This window comes from Perca fluviatilis, chromosome 9, assembly GCF_010015445.1.
Source record: "Perca fluviatilis chromosome 9, GENO_Pfluv_1.0, whole genome shotgun sequence".
In the NCBI taxonomy this organism is placed as follows: Eukaryota; Metazoa; Chordata; class Actinopteri; order Perciformes; family Percidae; genus Perca; species Perca fluviatilis.
This window is the reverse complement of record NC_053120.1, coordinates 11,749,097-11,775,136: the sequence shown is the minus strand read 5'-3', so window position 1 is coordinate 11,775,136 and position 26,040 is coordinate 11,749,097. Positions and strand designations below refer to the sequence as shown.

Genomic DNA, 26,040 nt, shown 5'->3' with positions numbered 1-26,040 from the left:
TACCAGGTTTCTACTCCCTAATTCTTCCTCTGAATTCTCCATTGTAGATAAAGAGATGCATACCTGCAGACCTCAGCCCAAAAAAGTTTTTGCCAGGACCCAATTACAGATCAATAAAGTTTGAAAGTAACGCATTGGAAATATTTAGACATTTAAAGGAAATACAATACTGTTGCTGCTGACATTTGGTGACCCATGCAATATGTCAACTAATGATGGACAGCGGCAGGGCATTTTTTTAAGTTACATGATCTATTTATTACTATTGCCTGCTCTCCCCTTTTGTATATGCAGTGATGGTAACTCATTTGTAAACATGCAATACTCTGGTAATGCTAAAGCTACTCAGTCAGCTGTTTCCCCAATGTCGAGCTGCATCATCATTATCACACAGCTAATCGTAGTGGAAAGTGCTCTTAATTGTACGACTGCTGCTGCTGTCTCTCTCTCAGCCATGCATTTGGTTGAGGTGATGTGATACTCACTTCGATGCCAGGAGCTCCACTCAGCCCTCTTGCTCCTTTCTTTCCGGCCGAGCCCTGGATAAACACACACATGACAACTAAAACATACACCAGCATTCACAAAAACACACAAGGTCATACTATACTACTATACTTTTATATTTATCGCTTTTTTGTCCCCACTGAATGTCCTTTGTCTTGTGTTTTCAATTAGGTTAAATCACAATGAGGTGTTTAAATGAAATGTATGGCTTAACACTAACACAGGAAACATCCACTGCTTTGTTTTTTAATAACAGCACATTCTAGATTATATTGTCATGCTTAATAAGATCAACTTTATACACTTATTCTATACATAATTCTAGAAAAATCTGTCTTTCTTTTGCTTTTCATATTTGACCTCCAGAACCTGATATAGTCAGATATGTACAGTATGTACAGTCCTAGAAAGCTATCCCTCAAGGAACCAAAGCCGTACATTTAAAAGAGAAATACAGCAGATCCTGTGTGGCAGACACGCTGTACGCTGAATTTAGTTTTTTTTTTTTTTTCCTTTACTAAAATTCCACCAGATTAGCTCTGTGACCAGAGGTCACAGAGTCTTTGTACTAGCGTGTTTATCTGGTAACAGGTAAAAAAAAATATAAGGTGGTTTGGCCAAATGTCTGTGGTTAGTCTTTCATTCTGTCAGAAAACAGAAGGAGCTTTCTTCATCCAAAGTGTCATTTATTAACCCAGGCCAACCAAAGCCAACCCTGCTGGCAGTGGCTGGACAGGACTGTGTTAAAAGTTTAATGACACATTTATACATGAGTGAAGTGATGTACATACATGTACTGTACGTTTCATTTTCTTGCTATGGGGATTTGCATTGACTCACCGGAGCGCCTATCTCTCCTTTTGGGCCTGATTCTCCAGGGAGGCCTGGTGATCCCTGAAAAAAGACAAACACACAAACAAACAAAAAAACGACGATGTCATATGAATCCATACTCTGTTTACATGACGAAATAGGTGGAAATAGGTTTTCACAGGTTTTCAGAAAAACAACATTATTGGCTTGTCAAATTGCATAATGTAATGAATGGATTTACACTTTATCTACACTGCTTCCTAAGTTTTGTGTGGACACCATGATGCCAATTTGTCTACTTAGGACACAGAAAAGCTCCTAATCCTTCTGACTATGCCCTACTCTTGTCTCACCCTTAGCCAAAACACATATTTCACATAGTTAGCCCAACTACTGGTAAGTCTCTAAGAACAGCACAATTGTCAGTATGTTGTTTTGTCTTTTTACATCACTGTTTATAGTTAATGTGCTCCACCATGGGTACAAAGCCACTGGTACAGTGATTTGAATGCACATATCAAAAATATGTTAAAACTGATATATATATATATATATATATATATATATATATATATATATATATATGTATATAGTACTATTACTATATACTGTAGCTACTGTACTACAGACATTTATTGACTTACCGGTGGGCCTTGCGGTCCAACAGCTCCACGAGATCCAGTGGTACCAACATGGCCCTGAAAAATATTTTAATATATAATTATAATTCTCTCTAATTCTCAGTTCTCATTCTTTATTAGTGCTGAAATTTAAGCAAGGTTTGAAAAGGAGGATTGGATACCTACAGCATACTAGGTAATTTTCTTATATATTAATATAATAATATTCTCATAATTAGAATTATACACTGGGATAACAAATTTAGAATAAGAAGATATATGATAAAACATCAAAACAGTTGTTATCGTCTAAATCAAATAGCTTTTGTACAGGATTTGCCTGTTCAAAATGTTGTCGCTACAGACTACATTTGTAGATCCATTCACAGCTTAATATAAACACCAACTGTGGGTTTACTTTTGTGAGAGAAAAGAAGCCTGGGACTGAGATGCATAAAGTGACAAAAACACCAGATTTCCGCAGCCTTATTGCTGGGAATGTGGTAATCCTCTCCCACATGTGTGGTCTGCCCTTACAGTACCTGAGCAGAGCAGTGTTCATTGGAGCACCAAAAGAGTACGAACAACAATCAAGAAGACAAGCACACTGAGTGGTAAGTGTGTGATATGTCTGATGATGATTTAGTAGTTTGGTCTACCTGATATCCTTCATCCCCTGGCTCTCCACGTTCTCCTCGTTCTCCTGGGGGCCCCTGTGTAGAAACAGATGCACACACATGAACACACATACTGTACATGCATGCCTTCATTTATGCCCACAAAGCCTCAATTGAGCTGGGCAGCTACGTAAAGACAGAGTCATTTCTCAGGCCAACACACAACATATTGAATAGATGTGACCTATGAGTCTGGATCTATCCTGGAATCAAATGGAAAGGCGTAATTTCACATTGAACCTTACTTTCAGCCAATCTTGGTCAGGGGCCGCAGCAAGACACAGGCTACCATTGTACTGCTCATGCTACGTACTGCGATACTGTGCCAACTTGATAATCCAATACCACTCATATGGTAGGCTGCTATCTATACCTGTGTCGACTTCCAGTAACCCTGATTGTTAATGTAGGCCTGTCTCTGTGGTCATGTCCAGAGCTGAGAAATGTGTCTCAAAGTGCACAAGAGTCATGGTGCTGTATAACTGTGAGCAATGGTGGAAGAAGTACTCAAATCCTTGATTAAGTAAAAGTACTAATACCAAACTGTAAAAATACTCTGTTACAAGTACAAGTCCTGCATTGGAAATGTTACTTAAGTAAAAGTATGTCAGTTACATCAGAAAAAATGTACTTCAAGAATTAAAAGTAAAAGTACTCAATGCAGAAAAATCCTCAAATTTTCAGAAACTGGAAATAATCAAAACAGTTCTGTCAATCAATTAAGTGTTTAATCGGCTAATCATTTCTGCTGTACTTGTAGGCATATATATGGTCGGCTAGATTAATTTATAATAAACCATTGTATTTTATAAACTACATTATGTTTTGTCTTAGTCTGTAAAGTAACTAGTAACTAAAGCTGTCAGATTAATGTAGTGGGGTAAAAAGTACAATATTTCCCTCTGAAATGTAGTGGAGAAGAAGTAGAACATGACATGAAAAGAATAGACTCAAGTAAAGTACAAGTACCTTCATTTGTACTTAAGTACAGTACTTGAGTAAAAGTACTTAGTTACATTCCACCACTGCCTGTGAGCTTTCCCAAGTTGCTAAGACTCTTTGATAAGTCCTGATCCTCTTTTGATATTAGTCTATGTCTCAATGACTTTGTTATCTTGGATGCAGAATCTTTGAGGTAACTTAGGGTGAGTAACGGCCCTCAATGTAACTCTTGCCCTTGTCAGAGACACGTTTTGTATAAATGCACAGTAAGGAAGCCTGTTTTAGATTTAACAATAGAACAGTTGTGCTCATTGTGATGAGACCTACGTATATTTTCATTATGACTGAATATAAGAAGACAAACAAAGCTAAGCTTAAGCTTTACCCTGAAGTGTAAACACCCCTTGCCAAACATTTTTAGCTTGTTAATACAGTCAAGATCTTAGCCACACAGGTTGATAATCAGGGGTCCATATGCGTGACAGATTTAAGAACAGAAACACTCATACATTATTGTCAATCTGGTGGGATACAAAATGTGTGGACTTGGTGCTAAAATCAGGAATTGATCGGGATTAACTTTTCCTTCCAGTGTCAATCCGGTATTTAAATGGCTTGGACTAAACAGAGCAAGAAGTGTTAGGGATCAGAAAGGAGAGTTTAAAGGAAAGCAAGACCTACTGGTTCACCTAAGGGCCCTGGCAGTCCTGGGGTCTTATTGTCCTCGCCTGGATAACCCTGGAATGTAGAAAACATTACACACACAATCACACATGCAGACGTAAGCTTTTGCAACCTGACAGTACATTGAAATACATCAAAACCTATAACACTGAAATAATTAATTTTCAAACACTAGTTCAGGTATCATATTACCTTTTCACCTTTAGGCCCTGGTGGTCCAATGGGCCCAGGCTTGCCAGGGTGACCCTAAAAAAAAAAAAAAAGAAAGCGCATTATTGTAGCCGAAGAAAGCCGTCATACTTCTACTGGCTACAGCATGTTTCCTGGAGAAACATGAGTTCAGCTGTCAGCATATTAATCAGAACTGTTTAATATAAACACAACTCTTTGTATAGAAGCTCTTAAATTCTTTCACTTAAGGATTTGGGTTTTTGGCACAGACTCAGAAATCTCTCAGCAACCTGAGTGAAATGTGACCGAGTCTGAGAGCCTTCATGCAGTACACACCTATACACATTCATTTAAAGCGACAAAAAGAACTTGAGGTGCCTGTTCAAGTTATGCAACCTAAGCCCACTGATGTTGGCATTGACCAGGCTGTGGAGTCGCCTGGACAAATTAGCTTGTAGACTTCACCAACCATGTTCAATTCAACCTCCAAGTGATTCTTCGCAGGACTGCACTTACAACAGTTACGCAGCTGTTACCCAACAGTTTGAGCCAAATGAATGAATATGAAAAACAGTATTTAATGACTAAAATGTGTCTTAGGATCAATGCATTAAAAGTACTGCCAACTGTCATCCAGCATACAAGTAGGATACTTAAAAAGTCACTCTACGTATACTAGGGGAATTTAAGCAAGGTTTGAAAAGGAGAGATTGGAGATCTACTGCATACTTGATCATTTTCTTATATATTAATATAATAAGCTAATCTACAGTATTTGTATGTTCAAAATGTTGTAGCTACAGACCAGATTTGTAGATCCATTCACAGCCTAAACATAATTCAATTTGCAGAATTTTAAACAAGTTAGGCCATTTCTTGACACCAAAGCTGCCAAGTTGTCCTTATATACTATGATCTTTTCACATATTGAGTATTGTTTTACAAACTGGTCATTAACTAGCATAACTCATCTTAAAAGCATTGAATCTCTATTTAAGAAAGCCATAAAAACTTTTGATAAAAAGGTATTGTCATTTCACCATTGCGATATCTTAGAGAGACATACATTTTTAAGCTTGGACAATTTCAAACATTTCAAGTATGCTTGTTTGGCATATAAAGTGTTACATCATCTTGCTCCCCCCTGCCCCCCTCCTCCGCTGCATGGCTTTTTCCAAAGACTTGAAAGCAGAGGTAGTACAGGGGCCTCTGTTAAAGGGGACTGTGTGATACCATTTAGACGCACCACTTCTGGACAAAATGTATTGTCAATAATAGGAGGTAAACTCTGGAATAGCTTGCCCCTCCCAATAAGAGATGGTCCTACATTCAACAGCTTTAAAACTCACTTAAAACAGTGGCTCCTAGAAAACCAGAGATGCACTCACTTTTAACAGTCACACATTTCATCACCCATACACTTTCACTGTTAAACGGAACACAGTATCGTCTCAGATGTATATGTCACCATTATGTGTACCTTTTAATTTATAGTGAATGAGTGCTGTATGACTGCTGGCTGTCTCTATGTTAGTCCTATGTTACCTGCCTAGGGACTGCAGAAGAAAAGTAGTTATTTTGACTAATTCTGGCATATTTACATGGTGTTTTTTATACAACAATGTTCATAAATATGCATGTCCCTATCAAATAAATCAATACAAAATATATAAACACCAAGCACCTGTGGAGTTGCTTGGAAAAATTAGCTTGTTGACTTCACCATGTTACATTCCACCTCTTGTCTTTGCTCTTGTGGTTATTTGTGTATTTCTTTCCCTTGTATTTTGGATAATTAACAGTAATGAGTAATGGAAAATGATGATGTGTCCTCCACCAGACTCAAACCCAGGATATCTCCAGCAGATGCTAGGCTTACGGCACAAGGCTAGCAGGGGAGGTGAGTAAGCTTGATTGAAAACAGCTATGTTGAGTCTAGATCTGTATCTGAAGCATGTATAAAGTTCCTTGAAGCAGGATTAAGTTTGATGGATACACCGCAAATGGTGAATATTTATTTCCCGTATTTTCTAAAAAAAAACGTTATCTAGATAACTTAGTAATACTCATATGTAAGATAGGCCACCAAAGAATGTAAGCAAAGTGGGATGTGCTAAGCCAAATCTCCTGACCAGTCAGGGTTTATTAAACTATACAGTAAGAACTGTACAGTATGTATGCGTACATTGGCAAATGGATCTCGTAAAAACAACAGATAGGTGATACTCACTGTGTATCCTGCCAGTCCTGGTTGCCCTTCTATCCCCATGACTCCAGGCTGACCCTGGAAGAAAATGCACACAAAATTAGATGGTGAATCAGTCCTAGCAATGTTTTTTTTAGCTTTTTTAGCTAAATATAACCTTGGCCTCGAACAGACACAAATAAGAACTGAATTCTGTGCCCAGAGTTGTTTTACGACGGGGATATAAATCTTTTCTCCACAGCTATCACAACACGGTCTTAGTGGTTCTGCTGAGAAGAGAGCTGTCTTTCCCTGTAAAGAAGAAAAGAATGGATGCCTTCTTCTTGGCATTTTGTCTAACCCCATCTTGTCTTTTCTTGCAGTCTCTCGGAACAAAGGCCCGGAACAAAGAAGGGCATTTGAAGCTTTTTTTTTAATACTCAAAAAACATTTGGACATGTCATAGTATACAATTAGAAAGCTCCTAACTGGAATTTACAAAAGGGTGAATTTGTTAATGTGCAATTACATTACATTTAGTATTACATAACAACAATTTAATTAATATTACATTAAGCACAATTTTGAGAAAGACTTTAGGCTTCTTTTTACTCCACTACATCAGTCCAGTTGGCTCCAGTTTTAAGTTACCAGTAACTAAATTGTTATTTTTACATAAACCATAATAACAAAATATGAACTACTTTACTAGTTTGAACTACTTGAGAGAAAACGTGCAGCAGTCCCTGATTAACTTCAAAGTGTGTCTGAAGCCACTCCATCATTCACTATTCCCTACACATTTCATTTATATGTCCTTTGTAAATCACTTGATTATTCAGTTTATTTATTCCTTTGAGAAAAAAAAAATCAGAAACTTAAAAAGAGAGAAATTGATATACTATATATTTTTGTTTTATGATGGTGCCCCCTAGATTTGTATTAATTCAATGGTAGCCTGCTACACGAAGTGCCACAGACTTACCCCCACAAGAAATCTCCTCCTTAAAGCTATAGTGCGTAGTTCCTGTTGCCCCCTGTGAGGAATTCTAAGCAATGACGACAAAACTGTCGGCGCGTCCACATGATACAAGCCTTCCGTGATCGCGCACCACCTCCACACAGTTGCTAGTAGCCAAGGAGGACACGGAGGATTAAAAAAACATGATGGACTCTTCAGAAGAGGTAAACTTGAGTTTCTGCGGGTGAAAGTCGCCGGACGACACAATCTTCTGAAGATAGCCATACTGAGAAATGCAGAGAGAGTTGTGTGGAGCTGACAGTCTTACTTAGCTTGGTAGCAACTTATTTGGCAAAGGCTTGAATGTAACGGATGTTTATTAATATCAAAAAGTTACGCACTAAAGCTTTAAATAACTTACAAACATGAGCACGTTTTGTCCTGCACCTTGTTGAACGAGCGACCGACTGAACAAACATTCACCGGGAAAAGTGCACTGCTAACGTTAGTTTGCAGTTAGAAAGATAGCTAATTAGTTGCTCAGATACAGCACATTAACCAGCATGTAAATGCACATGTATGTCACTTCAGTCCAGTAAGATGTTGGTGTGGTCCTTACTCTTCTATACACTAACAACTAGCCGTCATCCCATGACATGTAGCTACAGCCAAGTTAGTTTGCTTTGTCATGTGCTCCCTTCTCTTCTGGCAACCTGCCAGCTGCTGTCAATCAAATACTGACACGCCCCTCCAGTCGGCTGAGAAAAGGACCATTTCTTACTTTGATTTCCCCAAAGACCTTTTCTCTTCCATTTAAAAAAACCTATTAACAATCAGGGCTTTAAATTAACACGCACCAATCCGCCAAATGCTGGTAAAAATAAACTTTGGCAGGTAACATTGTAAAGTTAGTAGCCAATTTGGCTGGAGAACAAAGACGCCAATAAGACTGTGTCTGTTTGAATCTAGTCTTGCATTGCCAGATCTTCCCCACAATGCTGCAGAGGAAGGTCTGGCTAGTCCATACAGCATTCTGGGATAGGAGAAAAACGTGCTCTGGTTTATTTGCATTTTTTTAAACCAATCACAATCGTCTTGGGCAGTGCTAAGCGCCGGACGGAGCCATGGTGCTGCTGCAAAATAGCCTCGGGAAGAAACTTGTTTTGGTAAGTTGTTTTAGTCGTGCAACAGAAAACTCAGATTGGACAAATAGTTTAGCTAGCTGTCTGGATTTACCCTGCAGAGATCTGAGGAGCAGTTAACCATAGTCCTCATCAATCCACTGGAGTTTAAAATGCCAACACAAAGGAAGCAGAAGGTAACGGATATCTGGGCGAAGCGTGATCCGGAGGAATTTCTGGGAGCACCGGAGCAATCCTGGAAGTGGAACGTCATGGATATAGACTAGTTTGAATGTGCCAGATTGGTCTGTTTTCCGCCCAGAAATTTGAGCGTTTTTGTGTGTGTTTGGCTTGGAAACGTAATCTTTATCTGGAAACACTGCTTGCTGTACTAATCCATTTCCCATGAACACTATGTCGTGATGTGTCGTACAACTGTCGGCTACATGCCTAGCGTGCATTATGGATGAAATTAAGCAGTAAAGTTATTCAAATTTGTTGAAATTAGTAAAACATTTGGCTAGTGAAAAAAATCTGATTGGCTGGTAACTTTAAAAATGAACTAGCCATGTTGGCTGGTGATTAAAAAAGTTCCTTTTAACAATACATTGACTGCAAAAGATGATGACTAAATGTGACTTTGGTTGGATTAATACGATCACTTATCTCTGTACATAAGTTTCAGTCTGATTCTGAGACAGGATTAAGTGAGAGAAAGAATGGGAACTAACTGGTGTGCCTCGAGTTCCCCTGGCACCTTTCAGACCCGGCTCGCCTGGCTGGCCGATGTCTCCTCGTGTGCCGATCTCACCAACAAGACCTGGAGGACCTCTCTCTCCCTGGAAAGAGACAGAATGTCATTGGAGTATGACAAACCGCAATAATGACAAAAAGCCAGTACGGAGCCTATCATTTAAGTTGAAAGTCGGCATTCAACCTCTTTTGACAGCAGGAAGCCATCCATTCTGTCCGAATCGTCCTTCAACACGAAAAAAAATCCATACTAGCTCAAAAGGCAATTTGTCTTTGAAGTGCTCATATTATGCTTTTTGGCTTTTTCCCTTTCCTTTATTGTGTTATATATCTTTTTTGTACACGTACGTGTGTCACTTTGTAACATGTTATAATGCTCACCTAGCTGCTAGCATGGCACGCCCGCATACTCTGCTTCTGACTGGCTGGTAGTCCTTACCTAGCTACCGCGCATGTGCGACTCCCACCAAAGATGGAACAGAAGTGCGATGCCTCACTCTGTAGCTAAACCAGAGAGCTCAACACACAGGGTGAAAAGAGGAGCTGCAGCAATGTGCAGTACAACAAAAATATGGTGTTTTTTGAAAATTAAACCATGTAAACCTATTCTGGTATAGCCTCTAAATACAACTATGAATGTGAAAATGAGCATAATATGAGCACTTTAATGCTGGCTGCAGTCACTTTATCCTTCTCAAGTTGACTCATGTTCTCTGAACTCCTGTCAACTTTACATTTGATGCAAATGATAGCTCAAGCAGCTGAAACAAGGTGACTCAATAGTTCTCTGGAACAAACTGAACGCCAAAGGGCCTTGGACTGTGTCCTCTTGCTTTCTGCTGTTCCATTGCAGGGGGAAACGTACTTTAGAGGAAAAGTGGTGGTGAACAAGGTCCTTACCTTCTTTCCGTGTCGTCCTCTGTTCCCTGGGGCCCCTAGTTTTCCTTCTGGCCCCTGTAGCAGGAGATCCATTCAATGATTACCACAGACATTACAAATCTATTCTATAATCAGAGCCATTGATACTTTGATACTGTAACTGCACCGCATGAAACACCAACCTGTGTTCCTGATACTACAGCATTTTTTCCCCAGACATTATCTTTAGTCCACAATGCCGTTTAAAACCAGATTTGTCAGCTTACATTGGAAACTGGACTGAGTGTTTGTAAAACTTCCTCACACAGCTTTGAATGTGTGCCCTGAAGCTGCCTTCATTCCTGACATTTGTGACCCTTCTGCCCCTAAACCCCTATAGATAAATCTGGAACTGGATCTCAAAACAAACAAGCACTTAGCAAAGACTTTGACTGACATCCATCATGCAAGACTAAACATTCAAAATCTATAAAATTGTACTGCCCCAGTAGCAAAAAGAGCTTTGTAGAAGAGAAGGCTGACCCCTACTGGGAAACAAAGGCATTATTTGGTTAAGAGCAGTTTTGTGATCTGCTCTGTCAGTTGCATGTATTTCAAATTCTAAGAGTGCAATTCATTTTGCCATGTCTTATTATTTGCTATATGCTTAGGATCCATCAATCTTGTCACTCATAAATAACCACAGTGGAAAACCAGAGGAACCAGTTCTGCAAAAAGCTGTAATCCAACGCAATTTTTATGCAGATCTAGTTTTTTTTCCTTTAACTGCATGCAAGTGTGTCTTTTCGGAGTCAATCAGAACATCAATACATGCAGCAATTTCTGTTAATTGCCCCCAGGGTTGTTTTATTAAAATTGTTGCATCTGGCTGTTTAGAAACATAATATAAACTTACACGAAAGCCCTGTTTCCCAGGCTCTCCGGGTGGTCCTATGAGCCCAGAGTCTCCTTCCATTCCTTTGTCCCCTGGCTCTCCAATTGGCCCACGCTCACCAGGCTCACCCTGACGGTGTGAAAGACACAGAGAAAGAGAGGCACACAACCAGGGAAAACTGAGTGAAAGACAGTTCAGTTTTAATTCGGTAAGTTTCAGATTACCAACAGAGAGCGGTCATTAGGTCAGACAAGCCGTGGTGTTCAGAAGCTGACAAATGGCTTTAGAGGAATGGTTTTATTTTCATTTCCTTTATGATATAAATTTATATCTCATTCAAATCTAGTGTGAAATTGAGTGGATACGTGTATTGTGGTGTCATATCCAGTATATGACTTGAATTAACTTTTTGAAATCCTGAACTATTCTCTTTGAAGACCTAAAGCGAGCAGAGTCCACTAAATACTCCCTATTATTGTTGTCCTATGGAGAGGGCCTGCTAGAAACAAATCCATAACTCATTTTGGCTACATGATTGATTTAGTCAATAATGTCTTGTTTACCTTGGCTCCATCTTTTCCTTGAGGACCGTCTTCACCAGGAGGACCAGGAGGACCCTACAAACACATCACCATTTAAAACAAAGAGAACTGTGAGAACTGTGACATTGTTATTGTCTCCGTTATGGCAAATTCTATGTATGGAGCATCTTTAGTAACAGCTGTTGCTGCTGCTGATGTTAGCATCTCCAATCCAGGGCTCATTAAAGTTAAACTATCTGCACAGCTAGATATCACTAAAGGTACATGAAAACATGTTTTTCTTTTTAGTCTGGTGTTAGGGAGTCTATATCCTTGACTATTGCTCCGGTGCCGCAGGAAATTCCGCCGGATGCATGTCTTTTCGCCGATGTCCGTTTCCTTTCGCTTTCCTTGTGTTGGAATTTTAAACTCCGGTCGATTTATGAGGACAATGGTTTACTGCTCCTCAGATCTCTGCGGGGTACATCCAGACCGCTAGCTAGACTATACTCAATTTCCTGTGGCACCGGAGCAATTGTCAAGGATATAAACTACCTATCACCAGACTGAAAAGCAGTCTTTCACTGCCCTCTCTGGTTGAACGTTTGAAGGCAGTTTCACCTCTGACCACAGCCAACATCACTGATGGGTGTAGTTGGGTGGGGTCAGAAGGGTGCAGTGTTGCGATCTGTGAACACAGTGATGTCACTGAAGATCACCTGTACATAACTGCATCAACATGAGAAGGGAAACCACTGGAGGTCAGCAAAAACAAGAATTTAAGGGGGTGTTAAGTTTTTTTCTTATAGCCAGGAGATTATTAAAAGGGGTAGAGCAAGAATAAAAAATTGGTCTGATATAATTTTTTGCTTCCCGAAAACTGATTCCGATACCTGAACTTGCGTATCGGCCGATACCGAGTACCGATCCGATACCAGTGTGTCATATATTTTTTTATGTTTTAACAACTGTATACTACTATCCCTGTATGGATGTGATGTGATTTCTATCTTTGTTGTACGGCCTGGCTCAAAAACAATTTGTGAAATAAACGTAAACAATGAACGCTACAGAACTTTCTTTTATTATCCAGTTTGACAGTCAGTTGTAACGGAAAAAGAACATAAATAAACTACTTTAACGTAGATTTTCTTCAGGGTTTAATTATGTGGTATCGGATCGGTGCATAAACTCCAATACTTTCCATTACCAGCATTTTAGGCAGTATCGGAGGCTTTTCCGATAGTAGTATCGGTATCAGAACATCTCTAGTAATGAACAGATGAATTTGGAATTTTGTCTTGACTAGAGTGGCCGAATGACCACTCATGAATGCTGATGTATTAATTCTGCTAAGATTTGGTTTAACATGTCAAGTTTGTGGAGACAACTTATTTCTTTTGCCAAAGGAAAGAATCATGTAACCATCTAAAGCATGCGTGCCATAAAACAGAAGAAACTATGGTGTACAGTAATTGTAATCAGTGACTAATAAAACAAAAAAATACCCTGTACATTTGTATTGTGTTTACGTATGATCTCAAATATCTTTGGTCCAAGTGTAGGCAGTTAGGCAAGATGAGAGAATTCAGGGCAGAATGGACAGTTTCTCAGACATCATCTAATTCTTTTAATCTTCCTTCATCCATTAAACTGAAATAAGTCCAAAAAGTACTGGGGTCTGATGTTTCAGCAACCTTTTTAGAAAAATGTTGAATCAAATTCTGTGGCTGATACAGTAAGATGAGACTCAGGCAGTCCGAGTGCTATTTATATAGTCCATCAGACAAAAACAATTCCATTGCCCTGCTTTCTTCGGGCCGGGGGATTAGACATCCTCATCAAAATGAGGGGGAGTAAATATACGACCGGGTTAGATTTACCCAAACACAAGGAAGGAAGGGATTAGTGGCTTGTTTGCAGTTACTCACTCTCATTCCCTCTTGTCCCTGCTCCCCTTCAGCTCCTGGAGGCCCAACATCACCCTGCAGGGACACAAAACACAACATGGGGCTGTCTGGAGGCCAAAACACTCATATGTGCATGCACAGTGCCAGACTTACACCAACCACTGCTACTTGGATCTGAGGAAGTGTAAGACTTGACAATCAGCTGTTGTTTCCTCCAAGGCTACAGTTATGTCAAGTACAAAGTGACTGAGCAAGTTCACGGCTATTCACATTGCTGGAGCGTGGTAGCGACTGAAGCACTGACCTTTGACCCCGGCTCTCCGATGGCACCCGGTTCCCCCTCTGCACCAGGCCCACCCTACGAAGATGAGGAACGAAGGGCGTGAGTTATGTTCAATTTGAACTGTATGCATATGAATGTTAACTATAAAAACCCCAAACCCCTAATAATGAATTGATAAATAGTGACAAATATTTAATGTAATGTACTTCAGGTCCTTGCTCTCCATCAGGTCCAGCCTCTCCAGAAGGTCCTTTGGGTCCCTGCAAGAACATTAACCATCATAAGAAGCCTTAAGGACGCTAGCTTAATGATACAATAATATCATTGCAATTACAGTTAATAGGGGAAATAAAATATCCATACAACATAATATACAACTCTAGCATATAATGGCAAAACAAACACATAGAGTTGACTGTTTAAGTCTGTAGAGTAGGGAAAGTGGAGAACTGAGAATGCCTGGAGTAAAACTGAAGACCAGCCAAAGGCAAGATGAGACCCATAACACAAACCGAGCCTCTAGTGTTATTGGAACCTCCTATCCTAATAAATATTTGTATCTGATTGTTTGACATTCTTGATGTCCCTGAGGGGTCGGCCGATTTCCAGGAAAAATCAAGAACTTGACTAAGACTAATCCAAGAAGGGAAGCACAAGGTAAGGTGCTGAAAGGTGTGAGGGACACGGAGAGAGAAAGCAATAAACATATACATATGACATAGAAAAATCTAAATAACTCTCTTTTACCCTCTCAATTTCTTGTAAAAAGCAACATCGGAGCTTCCTGTGGCAGTTCTAGACCATTTCAAATGGAGGGGCCGGGCTGGGGCCACATGCAAATTTAGGGGGACCAAATGTATTAAGAACAAGTGGTACATACCACCAACCCTCCATAGATTTGGTTCTACAAAAGACTAACGATACAAATATAACAATATCTGATTTATCACTGCACTGATAATTATGGATTCCAGAAAAGTCTGTTGTTGGTGTTTTTTTATTTTTTTTATTTGTGGATTGTTTGTAGTTTTCTGAAACAACAACATCAATTTAACAGTCAGAAGAGCTTAGCATACTTACTGGTTCACCGTGGGGTCCCCTCTCCCCGGTGCTGCCTGGAATACCTGGTTTACCCTGGAAACACACATGCACACTCATGAGCTACGTGTAGCTTCAGTCATTCATTTATGTAATCACAGAAAACCAGCAGCAAGCTTGGCTTTGGCCACGGTCCTCTTCTCATTACTATTATTATCACCATCATCATTAGCAACGCGACCACAAACATGATGACTGTGTCTAATATTTCAGTGCTGCCAAATGCCTACAGACATGACAGGAAGTCTTTGATGCGATGCAAACGGATTGGCTTTCCTGCGATGTCAGCTCTCTTTGTAGTCCAAACATTGTGTTGCCAAGTTTAGACAAGACACGCTAATTTCCAACATGTTGAAAAGTGTTTAGTCCAACATTGACAGAGGACGCCATTACTTTTGCATGTGAGAGATAGCGGCTTGTTCCATTGAAATTAATGTGTCAAAGTTTGATGTGGTAGCAATTAATTCAGTAGCATCAACCATTATCTGCAGAACACATTGGTTTACTAACTCATGATAATTAACACTCAAATAACTTTTGCTTCTATTCACGGAGTAGATATGACATAAAATAAAAATAAAAACTATATCTTAAATGTCTCAAACTGTGTAAATGAGGTATTTAAAGAGTGAAGCTGGATTAATTGAACAAAATGGAAAATAAAAGAGCGGGAAAAACAGTGAAATGTTGTCACGGTTCACATATTATGTAAAGAGCCAGCGAGAGTTATTGTCAAAAATGAGAGAAGATTTTAGGGAAACAAGAAGATGTATGGAAACTGCAATATAATACAGTGCTTTGTGCTAACAACCACAATCGCTGACAACTGCATTAACTACAACATTGCATTCAGCACTGAACTTAATGGGCTCTGACATCACAGATAACAACATGGTTTTGGGACACATTCACTCACAGATTTTTAATCAAAGAACATAGAAATGGCAAGGAATTATACATAATATATATTGAGAGAGACGTTATCAGTCACAAGATGGCGCTATGAGTCCAGAGGTGGACCCCCCCCCCCCCCGAGGGAGGTTGATAATCTGAGGTAGAAGTTCTTCATTTAACATCAAGCAGCATGCACTTAGAAGGACAGGTCACAACTAGTCCCAAATATGTGCGTGTTGTTATGTCCAAGTGTGCATGTCCAGATGGGTATATCTGAGAGTGAGAGTACTGGCCTGCACGTGTCTATGTGTGTATTTGTGTGTCTGTTAAGAGTAATTACAAACAACCCTGAAATGTCAAATGTTAAGCCAACACATGATTAGAGAAAGTAGAAAGCAGCTCGTTTGTCAATGGAAAATACAGAAACACAAGCCAAACACCGATTAAGCATGTGGGTGACAGGGCTTTTCTCTGACTGGGGATCATCCTTTGTAAGTCCTGCCACAAATGTATGAAACTATAAGAAACATACTGTGGATATAATGATTATGATTTGACTGTTAGACAGCCCACATGGATCTGCTTTTGAATCTGTTTTTGATCGGTTTTTGTTTGCATGTTTCTACCATCTGTGGAACATCAGTTGTTTCATCCGTCCACAGTTCAAAAGCATAAAAACTACCATTTATCTTTTTTATGGTAAAAAAAGAAAAGAAAAACAAGACTCAACCAAAATGGTCCTATAAAGCTGCCAAAAGTCTGTCTATTGTGTGGAACTAAAACAAGACACAATAATCAATGTGTGTCCTACATCGCATTCTTAGCTGCAGAAAAGACAAAACTTCTCCTCAGGGACTGTTAAAGTCTTAAAGTGGAGCCTGACCAATTATTCAGCTGGCTGATATCATCGACCATTATTAGCTACTGTAGATATTACTGGTATCAACCCACATGTCAGCGGATAAGATATAACTTTGCTTGCAGTGCATTGATGACAAAGATATGTTTGTGGTAATTTAGAAATACTTTTGCCATTATATAATGTGTCCACCAGAGAGCCCTGATTTTATAATGTACAATTTCCTGCTCCACACAAAAAACATGTGAATTATTACTTATAATTTCTTAAAAACAGAAGCAGGCAATTCAGCCAAGTGTGTATGTTGTGTTACTCAAAACTATGAGTCATTATAAATTCATGTTAGTACAAATGCACCTCACACACCGGTTTAATTAGGGGGAATACACGCACATGTGTTTTGATTATGAGCCTGAAAACACCGCTCAGTCTCTATTTTAACTTCCTCTTGGGTGACTTTATGGGTGCACACTCTTTAAGTAATAATTATATATATAAATATATATATTGCAGGTGAAAAGAGGATGTGGAAATGTTTAACAAGTCTGTGTTGTCTGCTGTAGGCATAATAATGCTACATGCTAAAGTGAAGAGGATAAGTAAAGTTCTGAAAGAGACATCCAGCAGTCAGCATTCAGTTACACATTACTTACACTCTTCCCAGGAGGGCCTCTCTCTCCTGGACTGCCAGCCTTGCCCTTCAAAAAGAGAAATCATTATATGACATGCAGTTGCAATCAACCCAAATGGTTTCAATTTATTTTGAGAGAAATATTGGCAACATTTTAATCTTCCATGTCGGATAGTTGGTGATTTAGTGTGTGCTGGGTTTTTCAATGATCCGGTTTTATGTGTCTCTACACATTTCCCTGCTGGTCCTCGAGAGGGAGCAGCAAGATCATTATCCTGATGAATGTATTGGCTTCCTTGTAGTTTACAATTCATGTATTTGAGAATTTCTGCAACTCGAGGCCGAAATGAGAGTGTTATTAATCTGGCCAGAAGCATTTGAATGTAAATGGACTGTATTTATATAGCGCTTTTCTAGTCTTAACAAATACTCAAAGCACCACATTCATACACTGTGGTCGAGGCTGCCATACAAGGTGCCACCTGCTCATCAGATTAACATTCACACACATATATATTCCGATGGCGCAGCATCGGGAGCAATTCGGTATTCAGTGTCTTGCCCAAGGACACTTCAACATGGGACTGCAGGGCCAGGGATCAAACCACCAACCTTCCGATTGGTAGGTGACCACTCTACCACCTGAGCCACAGCCACCCAATGGTTCAGCACAACAGACAACATTAACTTGTTCTATGGAAACACATTTGCAGTTAATTGCTCTGCTAAATGTGCAGATCCATAACAGTTTTACAAATTTTGATATCAGTCAAACCTACTGTAGCTCATAAATGTGTATGCCATTGTAACATATGGACGTCAATTATATCCTTTTCTATCAACTACGCTCAACCTAAATGAACAGCACCTGAGGAGGCATCACATATACGTAAACATACAAGCAAACATATGTAGGTCTATGCCCACACCTAGAATGGCTGAGCTGATATAGTTGTACACTTTTGAAAAATTGGAGATTGCACTTTAAATGTCTTTATTAAAACCAAGCGTCACAGGTAAATCTGAAGCTGGATTGTATTTTAACTCAGCTAGCTATCAGTTAAATATAAAGTTTATGTTTATCCTGCTAATCCTCTACATATAGCTCAGGTTTCCTCTCTACAAGTTGGCAGCACATAAATAATAACTTCTTTTTTTGTATAACCTGATACAGGAGCAAAGAGACAAAGGCAAATAAAAACTGAAAGGCTTACCAAGCTTTTACAGAGACCCCACGGTTTTATGTGGTAATGTCTTTTCCATGAGGTGAATGGGCATCTTCAAAAGGGATGCATGTGTTAACCTAGATGCTTCAGGATGGTGCCTTTTTTTCTGACTATGATTATTCTTGGCTTCGGATGAATGAGGGCAAATATAAATTTGCCTTTTCATTTCTTAAGAGCCCGAAGCCTTCATCCAGAAATGTGTGACACATAAAACATTTAAACCATCATACTCATAGCAGGTACTTTACCAGTATTTTTAATGTTTTGAGTATAAACTTTGTAGCATGTTATTATCTTTTTTTCTGTCCTTTTCTTACATAAGCTAGTACAAGATGGCATATTAATTTAAAGAATACTTACTATGAATCCTGGCCCTCCTTTTTGTCCAATGTCACCCCTTTCACCCTGAAGAGAAAAGGTTTGACACATTTTGGAAAGGTATTAGAAAGAAAACAAAATCAGAGTGACTAATGAAATAAACCATTCAAAAGCTCTGACAAATAATTTCACAACAGCAGTGTCCGAAGTTGAGCACATAATTCCAGCTCTAATCATGTACCTAATATATAGGAGGATGGACATATTTCAAACAAAAGTAATACATTTATTCCATCTTCACATGCACATGGTGATGTTTCCCACAGGGTGGTGTGCATGCTTACCTTGGTGCCCTCAGGGCCTGGTTCTCCCAGTGGGCCATCTGGACCTTGGGGCCCCTATGCAACAGGAACACGAGACACACCTTTGAACATCACTCAACAAAGAATGTCCCGTACTGTAATACATTTACCATTGAAGCATCATACACACGTTGACATATACAGTTAACGCTGAAATAACACCAACAACAAAGTAATTAGTCTGTATTATTTATCTACTCAGGGGTTTTTCAACCCCCAAACATTCCAGGGCTTTCCCAACATTGTAGCACCACCACGCAGGCAGGGTGACAGATACAAATCTGTAAATACAAACTTGTTTCTCTCCTGTCCGCTCTTTTAGGACTTTTCCACTTTCAGCCAATCTGTTGTTTCAATCTTGTCTTTTATATCTCTACCTTTGATGGCTCTCTCTCTATCAGTTCCTATTTTGTCTGAACCTCTGGCTTCCGTCAGACATCAAGCTTCCAGGCAGACACGGCAAACACGGCTTTATCTTTCCCTCTCATTGTTCCTTCCTATAGATCACCTCTCTCTCCAAACTTGGTTTAAAAGTCATTCTGGCAATCATTTCTGCCAAGTGACCAATTTTACTGTAACCTGTGTTCCACCCTCGTTAGTCTTTCACTGATTCAGCAAAAAGGTACCCAATTTTTATACATACATACATACATACATACATACACATACATACACATACATACATATATATATATATATATACATACATTATATATATACATCATATATATATAATATATATATATACATATATATATATACATATATATATATATACACATATATACATATATATATACATATATATATATACATATATATATATACACATATATATATATACACTGCCTAAAATGCTGGTATCAGTATCGGAAAGTCCTGGAGTTTATGCACCGATTCGATACCAATACCACCTAATTAAGCCCTGAAGAAAATCGACTTTAAAGTAGTTTATTTATGTTCTTTTTCCGTTATGACTGACTTGTCAAACTGGATAATAAAAGAAAGTTCTGAAGCGTTCATTGTTTGCGTTTGTTCATGTTTCACAAAAAGTTTAACCGGAGCCAGGCCGTACAACAAAGATAGAAATCATATCACCCCCATACAGGGATAGTAGTATACAGCTGTTAAAACATAACAAAATATATGACACACTGTTATCGGTATCTGCAGATACGCTTACGCAGATAAGTTCAGGTAACGGAATCGGTATCGGGAAGCAAAAAATGGTATCTGACCATCTGTAGTAATAACACATATAACACATTATTACAGTTCGGCTACAAGAACATTTGTGGAGCCGGTGAGGTGCATTTTATGGTGAATGGAAGAGGAATCAGAGATAGATATATTAGATATGAGGGAAGCAACTCATAATTCAGAGGAGGAAGTGACTGTGAGTTTTCCCACAACGACAAAAAGCTTTAGATCTAGTGCATTTGTGTGCCAACTAGGGCAGGTGCACACCAGATTATTCAGCTCCAAGATAGGACTTGTTCTTTAATAGCTCAGAGGGCAAAATGATAAGAACGAGTGATAAGCAGTGCAGCAGTTAGATTTAGGTTTTTTAATGTTACATTCTGAGGTTTATTTCTTTATCAACAAAAAAACCCTGCAGTGTTGAAAACATCTTTTAAAAAACAACAAAAGCTTACAAGGGTGACATGTGACTTTGATTCAAATGATTAGCTTTCACAATTTCCACTGGTCCATGATGGAGGATTTTAGGCTAACTATATCTTACCTCACTAAGACAGGAAATGGAACCACACACTGACACTTCGAGTAAACAACACAGCTGTGGCATGTCAAGTGCTACCATATGTTTTGCTTGGCAAAATGTTTACTGGCCCATTTTCTTGCATTAGCTTAAATGGATTCACATTAAATACGAAAGCTTTAGCCTTGGCACTGGAAAGCAGTCCGGCACTCGAGTGAAGCACATGCAAACTTTCAGTTTAGGAAAGTAAATTAAATCTGTGGTAGGCATTTTATTTTTTGCGTTAGGCACTTAGGCACTATCACCTAGTACTGACACCTTCCAAAACGGTACAAAACCTTTGACTAGCATGGATAATACCTGGCTAACATGCAGTTAACAAAATCCTCACTAGAAAAAGTTGGTAACAATAAACATACATTAACAGCCACGTTCACAGTCAGTGCAAAATATTCTTTAACAAGATAACAGTTCTAGTTTAGCGTCATTGACATCAACATTTCATATGAATATTAATGCACTGAAAATGAATATTCATACCTGTATGTACATCACTTCTTGGCCATGTGTTTGGCCATTGATTGTTGAGGAACTACAGTATATTTCTTGGTTTAATACAACACTGTTACAGAGAATAACATTATATTGTATTATTCAATAACTGTCAATGGCAAATAATAATTTGGATTGAGTATGTTCATCCCAGAAAGTAAGGCAAAAAAAACTATGAAAATTATTAACCTATAATGTTGTTATAATGTGTGGCTGATGTTCAACTGTTTTTAGATTTTACATAAAAAGATCTATTCATTATATACGATAGAGGTCCAAACCGCTCAACAGTGTATTTAGTTACGTAAACATAGGGATGTTATTTACAGACAAACCAAGTTGGCCCAAGACCCATTTTAGTTATATGGCATCACTGAAGCTGCTCTTGAATAAAGACTTTTACATTTTGCTTCAAAAGGCAACACACACAAACTGCGATATAGCTGAGTTGTATTTAATTTGAAACGAACTTGCCAAGATGAAACCTCCTTTGTTTATTCTGATCTGATAGATCACGATGCATCTCAGCTGCTGCTGCCGCTAGATTTATGTTGAAATTCTGGAAAGCTGTAAAAAAGCCTGACCACAATTGAAATCATAAAACTATCTTTGCCATCTCACTTGAAGGTGTCATTCTCCTCTCAGCCACACGATGTCTCACCAGTATTACCACACCATACCCATGTGACATTAATGTCTTTCAACAGGATATTCATGGGGCTTATGGAACCACTGTTAATGCACCTATAAAGAAGCTTCGAGGAGGACAAACACATGTCTTCTAATTGCTTTAACCTTTGGTTTGTGGGGGTGGAACCGTAATATGAAACAGACAACCAAGGGTCTGATGTTTTCATGAGTTGTTGAGTTAAAGTCAGCTCACATAACATACAAAGGACTAGTGCATCTAATGCCCCAAAGGTAAATAGAGCTCTTACCCTCCTGCCCTTTGTCCCAGCGATGCCTGCACTACCCCTCTGCCCCTGTGGACCCTGTAAGAAAAAACAAGACAGACAAAAGATGGATGGCAGAGACAAAATAAAGATTGGTTTTCATAGTGTTTCTTTGGCAAGGTGCAGTTAGACACACTATGGAACAAAGTGAGAATATTTACACAAACTTAATAGGGCCAAACCTCTCTTAGTGTGTCTTATAGCCGACATAAACACTAGTCCTAATGCACTACGCAGGCTTTAGCAGAACTACTGAACAATCTGCCAGTTAAGACATACTGTTAACACAGGTCTAGACTAAATTGTGGGAAACAGGAAAACTGATATATCAAATAACCCCCCTTAAATTTTATGTGTTTACAACAACCAAGAGAACATTCCTCCAAATCAGTCTAATGGTCCAAGTTAAGCTTGTTATTTAGGCGTTTATAATATCCAGCCAAGACACTGAGAAGAGAAGATGAGAGTCAATGCATCCAAGCGTCTCAGTCCATTAAGTACTAATGTGTGTATGACTAAATCCAAAATGCAGAGGGATCAAAAGGAAAAAAAAACATAAACATTGGCAAAGGAAGTCAATGAAAGACCAATATGCGTAATACATACAGTTCAATACATAGAGTATATATATATATATATATATACATAAACACACACATACACCAGTGCAAACAATTACTATTTCACCAGATACATTAAATCCAGTGCAATATGTATTCAGGGTTATAAGTCTCCAAGACCTTGTCTGTGTATGTTCATGCCATTTTCTGTTGTTATACATATATGCTCTGTTATCTTACTCGTGTGTTTATGTTATTTGTGGTAATATTTCATGTATGTCTTTTGGTGCTATTCATCTTATGTATGTCTGTATGTATATCTATGTCCTATTTTTTTTTATGAGCTACCCAGGGATGCAAAAAGAATTTCAGCCCTGGCTGACAATAAAAATCATATCATATTGTATCGTATCGCATTTGGTATTACATGATTAGGGTAAGACACTTACAGGTGCACCTTGCAGGCCGATGTCCCCTGGACTTCCTGGCAACCCTGGATAGCCCTTACACCAAAACAGAAACAACAAACATTAAGGAAAGGGAGACAAGAAATGATGTCACTGTTTAATGGCATCTGCTACATGGGTAGTAATGGTGGTTACCATTATTATACACATTATTCAAACTATGCTGCATTAGCGCTTCAGGATTTTAACGATGACTAGTGTAGAGCAAAAGCATAGCAGCAGTACAAAACTGTGCAGTAAAACGCGGTTACATCTGTAACTGGAAAGGATTGGAACTGTTCTGTAGGACTGTGTTCCATATTATGTTGTCTTAGAATGTGCTCCAGACCACCTAAAGAAAAAGAGACAGCTGTGCTTCTCATCACACCCATTCTCTTTCTGTAATAATCTATCCATGCTATTGAAGAAAAAACAGTAAAGACTAAAGTGGCTGAGATTTACCAGGTAAATCTTATCCGTGTGAACCACCATTCAAACAGAAACAGAACTTCAAGAGATGATCATTGTAATCTGTGGTGATACAGCTCAAAGTCAAACTGCCACTCTTTGCTAATGTGGTATCATCATGGCACAAACTGGTTTACACAAATCACCATAACTCCTTACATAAGTCACATTGTTCTCTCTCTCTTTCAGCCAAACATGCACACACATTAGCAGTGATTTAATCATCTAACTATTCAGCCAGCCAGCCAGCCACCAAATTAGTCATCCTCTCTTCCAGCCAGCCAATCAGACAGCCTGCTAGCCAGTCTGCCAGCTAGGTCAGGACTGGGGCCCAAAGGCCCAGACATGGAGTTAATCCAAGGCCCCAGGACAGTGAGGGAGGCCAGCCTCGCTCATGTATCAGTACAGGAGGCAGTGGGAACACTGCTGCAATGGACAGCATAGGGTTGGGCGATGTCTACCGAATTGGCATATGACAATGTCCACAGTGAAACATCATGATGGACGATGACGTCATCAATAATTATTAACATTCAGGGATCTTGCTCCCAGTGTGTTCTTGCTGTACGTCGGTATAGGCCTCAGACTGTGGACTGGGGCTGCGCAAGTCATCTAAACTGAAACTAAAACTCAAATCATATGGACACAAAACCTTTTTGTTAATACTGGAAGTTGTTTTTATACTTTCAATGAGACACAATCGTACTTACCCTGGCATTTGAAACAAGTTTAGACAAATTTTTCTGCTCCGCCATTAAAAATCTTTAACTCCAAATTACAACACCAGCAGTTGACATTTTGTCGAAGATGAGAGAAAACGGTATGACACTGGAGCTCATTACTGTCACAATGAGGTACAAACTGGGGGTGAGTGATGCTGACCAGCTTCTTATTCATATTCTTTTTATACTGATACCCCAAATCACAGGTCTCATTCAAACAACAGACGATTAACTAAGAATTGTATGACTGCAAAGAGACATCACAGACCGAGAACACCATAAGGTATTTCAACAGTTCCAAACAGTGTTTGCACAGCCTAATCACTGGATTTGATCAACCAGATCAGACTGAGTGTTCCAAAAGAGTCACTGAAATAAAAGCTGGATTTTGCTTTTCATCCCTATCCTCAGCATTCACTGTGGGAAAACCAATTTGACACGGCAGAATTTTGCAAAGATTTGTATCAACAAAACTTCTTCAAAAGTATGGAACCTTTTTCGGCCAAGTGAGTCTGCTTTCATTTCCATGAAATAAACCTTGTAGCTAAGAAAGGTCTGCCAAATCTTACAGCCAAAAATTGCTCAGTGGTTCAGTTGTATATTCATCATCCTTAGACATTAGTTTACTGAACAATGCATTTAATCTCTGGTTGTCTTTGGGGTTTACCAACTCTCAGACAAGATGCAGTGCTATGCAGTATATCCTGAGTGACTGTACTTACCCTTGGCCCCTTCTCCCCAACTGGACCGGTTGGACCTGCTGGTCCTCGGTCGCCCTGGGGAAAAACACAGTAAGACAGAAAGAGAGCTGATCATTAAACTATGACCTGAAAGCTCAACACAGAAAACCGCAACACAGCTTCACATACAGTACACGTTTCCTAATGAAGAGCAGTGAAACTGGAGAAGAGCTTCTCAAATGCAGAAGGTTAGATTGACAGCTGGTTGAATGGAGTTTAAAAGCAAGCAATTACTTTGAAACCCAGTTTGTGGGACAGTGTGTTCAAAGCAAAGGTAACTCCTGGTGAGCAGTAAAGCTGCCTAGGTCTCCACTCTAACCCCTCTAACACTTGTGTCAGCGATGTTTTAATCCTCCTTGAACTGTGCAACATTCATGACTGTACAAGTACACATCCAGTTCTGGTTGCACTTCTATCAAAGCAGCGAGCAGATTAGTTTTAAGGCTCTGTATTGGAAAGAAAAGTCTAAACCAGAGGATGATATTGAACTAAATGTATAGAGATATACACATATACATATATATATATATATATACATATACATACATATATATATATATACATATATATATATATATATACATATACAT

General features: G+C 39.0%; 1 protein-coding gene across 1 annotated transcript in view; it reads right to left on the bottom strand.

Annotated features, from left to right (window-relative positions):
- Nucleotides 1–26,040, bottom strand: part of LOC120565976 (collagen alpha-1(XXIV) chain) — a 102,572-nt gene that overhangs the window by 11,797 nt on the left and 64,735 nt on the right. The window contains exons 27-47 of the mRNA XM_039812141.1: nt 25,433–25,486; nt 23,524–23,577; nt 22,500–22,553; nt 19,272–19,325; nt 18,970–19,014; nt 17,406–17,450; nt 14,982–15,035; nt 14,108–14,161; nt 13,923–13,976; nt 13,640–13,693; nt 11,751–11,804; nt 11,209–11,316; nt 10,335–10,388; nt 9,413–9,520; nt 6,645–6,698; nt 4,436–4,489; nt 4,241–4,297; nt 2,600–2,653; nt 1,965–2,018; nt 1,348–1,401; nt 486–539 (exon numbers count right to left, since the gene is read on the bottom strand). Of these exons, the coding sequence (XP_039668075.1) occupies nt 486–539; nt 1,348–1,401; nt 1,965–2,018; nt 2,600–2,653; nt 4,241–4,297; nt 4,436–4,489; nt 6,645–6,698; nt 9,413–9,520; nt 10,335–10,388; nt 11,209–11,316; nt 11,751–11,804; nt 13,640–13,693; nt 13,923–13,976; nt 14,108–14,161; nt 14,982–15,035; nt 17,406–17,450; nt 18,970–19,014; nt 19,272–19,325; nt 22,500–22,553; nt 23,524–23,577; nt 25,433–25,486 (1,227 nt within the window). The remainder of the gene's footprint in view (nt 1–485; nt 540–1,347; nt 1,402–1,964; nt 2,019–2,599; nt 2,654–4,240; nt 4,298–4,435; nt 4,490–6,644; nt 6,699–9,412; nt 9,521–10,334; nt 10,389–11,208; nt 11,317–11,750; nt 11,805–13,639; nt 13,694–13,922; nt 13,977–14,107; nt 14,162–14,981; nt 15,036–17,405; nt 17,451–18,969; nt 19,015–19,271; nt 19,326–22,499; nt 22,554–23,523; nt 23,578–25,432; nt 25,487–26,040) is intronic.